Genomic DNA, 11030 nt, shown 5'->3' on the forward strand with positions numbered 1-11030 from the left:
ATATATATATATATTTTCTTATTTCACTACCTTTTTCTGCCTTTCCTATAGAAGTTCAAGTCAACAGATATAGTACCGGTAGCCCTCAACTTATGACCACAATTGAGCCCAAAATTTATGTAGCTAAGGGGGAAATTTGTTAAGAAGGTTTTCTCCATTTGACAACTTTTCTTGCCACGTTTGTTAAGTGAATCACTGCAGTTGTTAAATTAGTAACATGTTTTAAGTGAATCTGGCTTTGACTTTGCTAATCAGAAGGTTGCAAAAGGGGGTCACATGACCCCGGGACTCATAAATGTAAGTTGTCAGGCATCCAAATGTAAATCATGTGACTATGGGAGTGCTGCAGTGGTCAATAAATGTGAAAAATGGTCATAAGTCACTTTATTCAGTGCCGTTGAAACTTCAGTTACTAAGCAAACTGTCGTAAGTTGAGGACTACCTGTATTCCAGCCTTCAATTTTAACATCCCTCAAGGCCTATGAGATGGGTTAGGTCATAAGATGAGGACTCACACAAAGTCATAAAGTGAAGATTACAGTTGAGTATGAATATAACCTTGCATTTTCCCCACTCCTGGTCCAGCAATCAATCCACAGCACCATCCTAATTTTCATGACTGGAGGCAGATTTTGAAGGTAGCCTAATTCCCCCACAGCATACAATTTGTCATGGAAAGAATATCCCCAGCCCTGTATACATCTAAATAATTTAATGCTTATACGAAGGAAGTTTTAATGCAACAGCATTGCCCCCAGAAACCTTTCTTACACATCATGTCCATCTTCTCACTGTGAAGTAAGTATGCTAACTTCATGTCTACTGTGGTTGCCCATTGTAGAAGCAACAGGCTTTCCTGCATAATACTTCACTAGTCAATCAATGCTCTACCTTGCCTTTAGTATCAGAAGGTTTGTCTTGGCTCCACAAACATTTCCATGTTTGCTTCTAAGCTTCCCCTTTGGGAACCTTTTGGCTCAATCCAGTATAATCTCCTACACTCAGTCCCTCCCCTCAGCCCTCCCTGACAGCAAGGCTCATGTGGAGTCAGTTCTGACTCGGCTGTGTATTAGTAGGGGCTTATTTGGGGCTTTGTCATTCAAGAACGTCCTATGCTAGTTCAGGCTGACTTTCTGAGGTCTAGACATAAGATTATTTTTTAAAAAAAGACAATATCCTGATTTCTATGTGGTCCTTTGACTTGGGCCTGTCATGAGATATGATAACTCTTGTCCTAAAGTCTGTGTAATGTTTGTAGTCTTCCTCCCCAACTGTTGAGGACTTGCCCAGGAGAGTTTATTTTTCTTTTCTTTTCTCTTTCTTTTCTTTTCTTTTTTTGCTCCAAAATAGTTGTGGCTAACCTCTATGCTTGGAGGTTGTTGTTTTGTTTTTGTTGTTTTGTTTTGTTTTTCACTTTATTTTATTTTGCCTCTTGACTTGTAAAATTAGATGAATAACAAGATGCTTTTCCCTCCTAGAACGTATCCTCCCCTGAGAGTATCCCTGCGCATAGGCCCGAGTCCCTGTCGCCCGAGGTAGTTATCACACCATCTCAATTGGAGGCGGAGAGTGTGTACGCTTGGTTTGTGTGTTGAGCAAATGTGTGTGTCTTGGAGGGAGGAGGGGTGGGGGGGAGGAAGCTGCAGGAGAAGAAGGAAGTCGATGGGGAGGAAGAGAGTAGTCAGCTTCCTTTGTAGTTCTGGTTGGGTAGAAAACAGGGGAACTTGATATACGTGCTAGTCCATCCATCTGAAGCAGAGAGGGGAAAAAATGAACTAGAACAGCATAACCTTAAATAAGCCTCTTATTCTCCTTGTTTCATTACAACATAAGATTGTTCTGCCTCTGCTCTACCTCCAGGTCCAAATTCTTTTGAAATACAAATTCTGAATTCAGGCTAATAATGCCAGTTAGTGAACTCAATCTTCATTAGATTTTGAGGGATCTGAGATCAAAAACATAATAGAATTTAGATGGATAATTGGTCTGATAGCTATAGCAGATGCCAGGGGTGTGTTTTACTGTGGGTTCGTATCAACCTGCATGATTAAGCTCCACTTCACTGTCTAGTATTAAACCATGTCAGTTTCAGTCATAAAATAAATGCTAAAGTAATGTAATATAAAGAGCTAAAGGATCTTTCTATTGCCAGATAGCTTAAGACAGTGTTTATTAAGCTTTCAAGGCTGCCTTCTGCAACCTGGTGGCCACCAGCTAAGTTCCTACCACTAAGATGCCTGAACTGGCCAGCAGACTAGGAAAGCCTCTTAGAGGGGTTAGCCTTAATATTTCTGCTTAAAGAATAAGCTGTTTAAGATTGCATTTTGCTGTGCCTGTATTCTAAACATTGCCAGTTTTTGTTGTTGTTGTTGTTTTTGTATGGTGTTCTCGTTTTTGTAACCTACCCAGATACCCTATGTGGTCTTTGTGTGTGTCTACCTTTATTTCAAACCAAGATGGCTTCCCCATAACTAACAGAAGCCTGTTAACAGAAACCAAGATGGCTACCCATAACTAACAGAAGCCTGTTGAGTCATGCTTAGAAAATTGCCACTTCTGAGCAATTCTCATTTCCCCACTTTTTCAACTGTGATATATCCCAGTTTAAATGCAAGCAGGCCAAGTTGCATAAAGAACCTTAGCCTCCCACAAGGGAGGCACTTTTAGCTGAGGGAAAGCCGGCATTTGAAGTTTGGCAGCCTGCAAGCAAAGCGTTGGGATGAAAGTGCTCTATGAAAACTTAGCAAAATGGCAGGGGAAAAAAAAATCTAGAGGCAGATTCTACATCTTCTAGAAGAGATGTAGTAGTATGCAGATGATAGGTAGCATACTGGCCAGCAGGCTATGGCAGCTTTCCACTGCCTGCTGTTCTTGAGACTAAATGGGTTAAAGATAATGATAAGCTACTCTGCTGTCTCTGCATGGCTTTAGATTGGAGAGATTAATTCAAAGATTTTTTTAAAAAAATATAAATAGTAAAATGAACACTCTCTCTAGAGCAGGGGTCTCCAACCTTGTTCCCTTTAAGACTTGTGGACTTCAACTCCCAGAGTCTCTCAGCCAGCAAAGTTGGTCTACAGAGATTAGAGCCCCACACATCTTAATTCTTCTGAGGTAACTAGAGACCTTTTATAATCGCTTGAATCAAGATGGGGCTTGAAAACAATGGAAAAAAGGGGAAGAAGTACAGGCTGCAAAAGAACCATCTCTTTTGATTAGAACACATCACATCAAGCTTATCTCTTGCTTGGTTTTAAAATAATTCTACAGATACTAGGGGAGGATTCCTGTAAAGGAATCTTGTCATTATGACAAGATAACATACTTTATGTAGGGAACCACCCAGGATTCCATCATCTAGTGGTTCCATCATCATGTATTCTACCATCTACTCTTGTCAGTCTCTGTGTTGAGATTTCTGAATGATGCGGTGTGAGAAAAAGGTGTGCTTATGCTGCATGGTTGTAACAGTCGTACTGTAAAGTAGCTGGTTGATCAGAACATCCGGTGCGTGGCACAGAAATTTGTGTTTGATTCTTCTTCCCCTTTTATTGAAATGGTTGTGATGTTATATGTGAAATGGGTGACCTTGCAAAAACACCAAGGCATTTTTTTTTGGGAAGGGTGGGGGGCATTGACATTTCCATCCCAGATGGGGAGGGACCCTGAGATGGTGCAGAATCTGCTGCCTGGAGGAACAAAATAAAAATAAAAATGGACTGGTCAGGTAGAAGAACAGGTAAAAAGCAAAAGAGAGCAGAAAGATTGCCGCAGGTTAGGGAGCAAGCAGTGGGAAAGTAGTGTCTGCTGTTTTTGCCAATAGGGGAAATATTTCATAACAACCTCTTTCTTTTTCTCTCTCTTTGTGCCCCTTTCTCCCCGATTCTCTACCCTGTTCGATCTCCTTTTCCTCCCTGCCCTCCCATGCCCTCTTGCTGGCTATTGTAGCTCTGCCTCAGGACAGACCTGGACACGCCAAAGGCAGGATTCCTGGACGCTGGTGCTAACAACTGCCTAGAGAGACCTTCGTTACTCACCACGGGGCATTCTGACTCCACATCCCAGCCCTCAGATACCAGCTTCCTGGGAAAGAGCATGGAAACCCAGACTCTGCTCAGAAACTCTGACCAAGCTTTTCGGACAGAGTTTAATTTAATGTATGCCTTTTCCCCTTTGAATGCGATGCCCCGGGCCGATGGATTATTAAGAGAGTCTCCCCAGATGGCCGATGGGAAGCTTCTGAATCCAGATATGGGCAGCTGCAGTTCTCCTGCAGAGGGATACTTTGGCAGACACGAGCAGATGATGCTTAAGGAAGCAGTACATGGCTCAGTGGCCCATTGTGAAGGAGTCAAGCCTGCCCCCCAGAACCCTCCACAGAGAAAAAAGGTGAGTGTGTATGTGGGGCGGGGGGGGGATGATAAGGGGAGAGTGAAGCAGAAATGTTCCTTCCTGAAGGAAGAGAGCAAGGGGAGGAGCATTAAAGGATGAACTGGGGGTTGTAGAAATATACCATGGAAGATCCTGAAAGAAGAATGACCACATAACATTTTGATAAAAATGATAGCTGAGAAATTTATGAATAATAATATATGTAACTCATTAACTTCAGGAGAGATGTTTGTAGAGTGTATGTTGTTCATTTTCTGCTGTGCTTTTGCTCGTGGGCTTCCTGTCATCTTAGGAAATAGGTTTGTTGTTTTTTAAAGTGAGCCTAATCTGAAATTTGAGCAAAAATCAGTTGCTAATCTAATTCTATGGCATTTGCAGTGCAAAATAGTCACCGTATCCTGATTATCCTTAACTTAGCTAAACTTGGCACAAGCTAGGCTGATAATTGTGTTTCCCTCATAGGTATCTCTGCTGGAGTATCGCAAACGAAAGCAAGAGGCCAAGGAGGGAGGGGATCCTGCCAGATGCACAGTGACATCTAATCGACTGAGTAGCAGCAGCTCTGGGCCAGAAGTGGACATTGGTGCTGTGCCAAGCTCCGGGAGTCACACCTTATCATCTCCACAACATGGCTTCTCCCCCTCACATTCCTCCCTGTCTCATCTAGAGGAAGTGAGCCCCCCAGAGCCAAGAGCAACCAGTCACTGCAAATCGCACGAGAGCATCAGCAGTAGGTGGTAAGCACTGCTTGTTATTACCTAGCCTTTAGAAGAAAACCTACGCAATTCACATTCTCCATCTAGAAATCTCTCAGTGCAATGTAGCAGGATAATCTTGCCCAGTGTAGCTGACATTATTGACCAAGTGATTGTCTCTCGGACTGCTAATATTATATTATTGTAGTCTGAGGAAGAATCCCTCAATGCTAAGCATTTCTTTAAGCCAGCACAAGGCCAGATTGGCTTTCCAGTAACTAGTGTGTCACTTTGTGGAAATCCCTACAGCACGGATGCGACTAATGGGGTTCCTGGCAAGAACCAGCCTTCCTGCTCCTCTTCCCCTCACAAGAGGAGTTACCCTATGGAACCAGAGTGACCTATTTAGCAGAAATTGGGTGGTGGGGAGAAGATATAGAATTCTGTGGTTGGGAACCGGCCTTTACAACCTTTCTAAACCGGAAAACTACAAGTAGTAGTGAAAGGGCCAGACAGAATGTCTTCCCCCTTGTGAACTGCGTCACTGAGGGCAAAGGTTGCTCAGATAAGTAGTTACGAGGTACCCACATACCCATCGGGTTAAGCAACATTGTGCAAAATGTTGAAAGGGAGGAATTAAATAACGAATTGAAGACCCTGGTCCATGAGATAAAAGAAAGGAAGAAAAATACAGCTATATAGAATAGTCCTTACTTACTGATTGCAATTGGGATTAGTAATTCCACCGCCAAGTGACACAGTCATATTGTCAGGGTTCCAACTAGCACACCCTTGAATGAAAAAACTCCGAGGCTTGAGGTTTCCTCAAAGAACATTTTATTAGGGTATGTCATATTGGCACAATGCTAATGAAAACCAGCTCTAAAGTCCCCACTGGTTTTCCCCTTAATTAAAAGTTTGTCACTTCCTCCGAGGCATCAGTCACATGGTCTAATCGGTATACAGTCCAGACGTTGGGTGACCCCAGTCTCCACTTCCCAACCACCTGGATACATGACCTTGGTTCCCCGGGGAAAGAATGTTGTTTTGGTTATAGCACCCCAGCTATCTCTACACCCCCTTCCCTATCCCTCATCTCCAGTCTGTGTCAGCTTTGAAGAAAAGAAAACCCTCACTAGAATAGAAAGATGGCCACCATCTAGGCAGCTTCAGGGTTGACACATATAGTGAAAAGTCACATGACCGACTTGCGTTAGTTCCAACCGCAGCCATTAAGTGAATCATCACAGGTCACATGACCAGGACTTGCAAGTTTATGCCGGCTTCTATGTTGACTTTCCGTTTTGAAAATCCAGCTGTGGAGGTCACAAATGGCAGACACGTAGTCCCAGGATGCTGTGATTGTTGTAAATGTATACAGGTTGCCAAGTCACACTTACGTGAACACAGAGATGCTGCAATTGTTGCAACTTTAACAACTGGTCATAAATCTCCTTTTTCTATACTGTTGCAACTGAATAGTTGATAAATGACGTATCAGTAAGTGAATACGTTTATTCACTTGTTTAGCTTATTCCTGTGTTTAGCTTTTGAGGAGAAGATGAGTGTGATTTTAAAATTGGAGGAAGAAGCTGCACAGGCTGATAGCACTACTCTGATAGCCAAAAATGTAGAAAATCTGCAAGCCCTAATATTCATAGTCAAAGAGCACAGTGGGGGAGAAAAAAGGGGAATAAAATGAAATATAAAAAGACTAAATGACTAATGACAGGAGGTAGAATAATCAGCCTTAAAACTAACAATGAAGATCCAATCCAAGTTGTGGGTGCCTTCTGCCTTTTTAGGCTCAATCATCAACAGTAAAGGAACAAGCAGTAAAGGAAGTATGCCACAGAAGTAACATTTGCAAGGAAGACCTTGGAAAAGATATTCAAAGGCCACATTGCTTCTCGTTCTGCAAAGATCAGAGTTGCACAAGAACACTGTTCAGGGGCTCAGACGCTGAGCTTGTCAATCGAAAGGTCGGCAGTTCAGTGGTTTGAATCCCTAGTGCCGCGTAACTGGGTGAGCTCCTGTTATTTGTCCCAGCTTCTGCCAACCTAGCAGTTTCAAAGCACGTAGAAAATGCAAGTAGAAAAATAGGGACCGCCTTTGGTGGCAAGGTAATAGTGTTCTGTGTGTCTTTGGCATTTAGTCATGCTGGCCACATGACCACGGAGACATCTTTGGACAGCGCTGGCTCTTTGGCTTTGAAATGGAGATGAGCACCGCCCCCTAGAGTCAGGAATGACTAGCACGTATGTGCGAGGGGAACCTTTACCTTTACTGTATTCCACTATGACACTATGGAAGCAAAAGATGGACTTTAAAGAAGCAGGCTAGGAGGAAGGGTATTGACACCTTTGAACTTCGGTGGCAGAGAAGACTCCCTGAGGAGACCATGGACAGCCAAGAAAACAAATTCATTATCAAACAAATCAACTCAAGAGTTCTCATTGGAAGCACAAATGGTCAGGCTCAATTATTCTACTTTGGATGCATTATGTAAAAGAGCGAGCTCTCTGGGAAAGGTTGTAATTTATTTATTGTTATCCTGCCTTCTTTTTTTTTTTCTTTTTTTTTAAGAACTCAAGGTGGCAAATACGCACAATACTCCTCCTTCCTACTATTTTCCCCACAACAACTCTGTGAGGTGTGTTTGGCTGAGAGTATATCAAAATCGCCCCAGCCAACTTTCATGCCTAAAGAGGGACTAGAGCTCAATATCTCCCAGAAAGGTTGGGAAAGATAGAAGGAAAGGAAAGAAGCAGGAAGGTGGATGGATTCAGTTACAGTAGCTATTAATGCACTTCTTGGAGAAATATCTACATAGTTGCTAGGAATCAAAAATGACTTGTTCGCACATAATCCATTTTGCTTTTTACCACTCCATTCATTCTACCTCTGCATACCATTTTCTTCTTGCACCAAACCCATATGGTGCTTCACACATTGCCTTTTGTTGTGTAAAAGTTTTGCCTCTCTTTTTTGAGAATCTCATCCATTTCATCCAATACGACTTTTTCGAGCTTCCCTTCTCTCAATCCATTCTTTTTGAATACATTGGTTTTGAGATCCATAGCCCTCATTGCGTTTGGCAGTAGCTCTAATATTTATTGCAAATCATTTGGGACTTCAGCCAACAACCTGGCATCATCTGCATGTGAAAGTATGTATAGGTATCTGATCCCACTTTAGAAATGAATGTTTTCAGTAAGCAACATGAAATTTACTTTTTACAAGCCTTAAAAAATTACTGTTTTTGCGTTTATCTAAACGAAGTAAGAGTTTATTTGCACAAACACTTGAAATTCCCATATTCACTCATTTTTTTCCTGTTCTCTCTCCATCTCGTGTTAAAGGATGGTGCCCACTTCTGTTGAGCGACTTCGAGAAGGGCGTGGCATTTTGGAGAAGGTTTTACGTAGCAGTGCAAAAATGTGTCAGCGAGGAGAACCCTCGCCTTCTCGAGATAGCGTAGGAGAGAGAGAAGTAGGTAAGTGAGGATATATCAGAAAGAGCCCTGAAAATGAAACTTTTTGGAAAGCCGAAAATACATTAGGACTCTACTTGTAGAGTCACTGTTTTCTCTGGAGCCACTTCCATATGAAACGTCCAACCCACTTGAAGCAGGCTAGTTTCTAAGGATGCTACACAGTTGTCTGTTACAGTGACCTCTAGTTATGAACTTCCTGCACAGTCTTTCTTTCTTGAAAGATACGGTCTGCAAACTCGTCCTTTGATTTGATGAAAAACAGATTCCCATTGTTATCGTAAATATAAAGTAATCGTAAGGATGCCACATGGCTGATGGGAAGTAGCCACTTGTTCCCGTACAGTCGCAGGTCGCAGTCACAGGTGCCCTACTTAAATAAGGAGCAGCCATCTTACATATCCTAGTTATAAAATATGGTGTCAGATTCTGGACAGGTGCTTGGAAAAAAGACAAACCAGGTTTCTGGGTGTAGCAATCTTTATCCAGCGCTCCGACCATCAATCACAGTGAAGAAAAATAGTCTGCTCCCCTCCACCTTTTAATGTCTCTCGTGCTCCACCCGTGACTCCACCCCCCAGCCGTGCCCCCAACATGCTTTCAGCCTATAGCACAGCCAGTAGGCCGCCCCTAATTCATGCTGGCTGGCTTAGTTCCTTATACAAGCCAAGACTCTGTGGTTTGGCTCTTGGCTGTTCAGCAGCAGCCTCAGTGATGGCGTGGCTCAGACGAATCCACAATCGGCCTTGGACCCATATGTGAGTCACCTGACCCCACCTGAATGACAGCTTCAAGTATCATTGAGTTGGGGCGGACAGATGGGTTAAAAAGCCCTAATCCTAACCCAATCAACATTGGCACCATTCTCAATGAAGGGTGCATCTTTCCTCCCCCCCCCCCCATGTTCCACCCCATAGTGTGGTCATAGGAGGAGAAATATAAAATGAGTTGCCGGGTAGAATTTATAAAGCAGGTTGTTTTCCTTGTTGTGAACTGCTCTAGAGCTATTCCTGTTCCAGTAGTTGCTCCTTTTCTTTCTGTTGACATGACAGAGCAGGCCAAAGGAAGGGCAAGCATGTTGTCGTGTATCTTCCCATTCATATAAGAATCTCACTATTCTCATGACATCCAAGTATTCTCTAGTACAGGGGTCTCCAACCTTGGTCCCTTTAAGACTTGTGGACTTCAACTCCCAGAGTCCCTCAGCCAGCTTTGCTTTGGACTTTGCTTTGTCCCTCAGCCAGCTTTGCTTTGGACCCGGCTTTGCTGGCTGAGGGACTCTGGGAGTTGAAGTCCACAAGTCTTAAAGGGACCAAGGTTGGAGACCCCTGCTCTAGTATACCTCTGCCTCCAATATATTGCTCAGGCTTTAAGTTTCTTGAGGTTACATTTCCTCACAGGAACGTTTTCTCACCTTATTTCTATTAAAAAAAGAACACCATTGGATGTTTGCTGTGATACTTTATTAATTTGGTTTAATTTAGGCAGTTTTTCTTAACCACAAAAGTTTTTACTGCATTATTATATATTTCCTTGTTGTGAATTATCAAGAGTCTGAATGATTGCAGGTGGCATGCAAGATGAATGAATAAATGAATGAGTGATGAACATTCATTCATTCATTTTCTACAGATGCCTATTTCAGGGAAGTGACCTTCTTGCCACTTAATTGCCTGATCCAGGAAAGAATATGCCTTCCTTACACTTTCTCTCTCTGGTTGGTTTTCTAGATGCTGTAGAAGGAGACTTATCAGAATCGGCCAGTTCTTCCTTTAAGGGCCCAGCTGTTTACAGTCCTTCTCGATATAGCTACCAGGTATGAGATGCAATAACAAGTTTGGGTAGTTAAGTCTCCACCCATAGCAATTCAACAATCCCCTAGGTTTTCCACAAGGTACCCAGCCTTTCCTAATCTTTTAAATGCATTTTAAATTTCCTTGTTTTAGGAAGTACAAATACAGGTAGTCCTCGACTTACAACGGTTCATTTAGTGACCATTCAAAAATACAATGACCTTGAAAAAAGTGACTTATGACTGTTTTTGCACAGTTACAACCTTTGAAAGACCCCATGATCATGTGCTCAAAATTCAGAGGCTTGGCAACAGGTTCATACTTACGACCGTTGCTGTATCCTAAGGTCATGGGATAACCTTTTGCGACCTTTCGACAAAGCAAAGACAGTGGAGAAGCCAGATTCACTTAATAACCGGGTTACTAACTAATCAACTGCAGTGATTCACTTAACAGCTGTGGCAAGAAAAGTTGTAAAATTGGGAAAATCTCACTTAACCAATGAAATGTGGTCATAAGTCGAGGACTCCCTTAACAAATGGCTGTTTGGAACATATTAAGAACTAAAATGTAAACCATAGGTTGGCGGACACATCAACAGCTTTACTCGTTTCCTTTCTGGTCAAAGATTGTTTTGTGACTGAACATCTCCACCTA

The 11030-nt window shown here is 42.5% G+C and overlaps 1 protein-coding gene across 5 annotated transcripts in view; it reads left to right on the plus strand.

Annotated features, from left to right (window-relative positions):
- SETD5 (SET domain containing 5) overlaps positions 1-11030 on the plus strand; it is a 64630-nt gene that overhangs the window by 51158 nt on the left and 2442 nt on the right. For 4 of the 5 annotated variants that reach the window (XM_058174254.1, XM_058174256.1, XM_058174253.1 and 1 more), the window contains 5 exons: positions 1479-1535; positions 3949-4389; positions 4855-5129; positions 8450-8583; positions 10311-10396. In XM_058174254.1, the coding sequence (XP_058030237.1) occupies positions 1479-1535; positions 3949-4389; positions 4855-5129; positions 8450-8583; positions 10311-10396 (993 nt within the window). The remainder of the gene's footprint in view (positions 1-1478; positions 1536-3948; positions 4390-4854; positions 5130-8449; positions 8584-10310; positions 10397-11030) is intronic. The other variant, XM_058174255.1, reaches the window with a different exon arrangement.

Source organism: Ahaetulla prasina, chromosome 2, assembly GCF_028640845.1.
Source record: "Ahaetulla prasina isolate Xishuangbanna chromosome 2, ASM2864084v1, whole genome shotgun sequence".
Classification (NCBI taxonomy): Eukaryota; Metazoa; Chordata; class Lepidosauria; order Squamata; family Colubridae; genus Ahaetulla; species Ahaetulla prasina.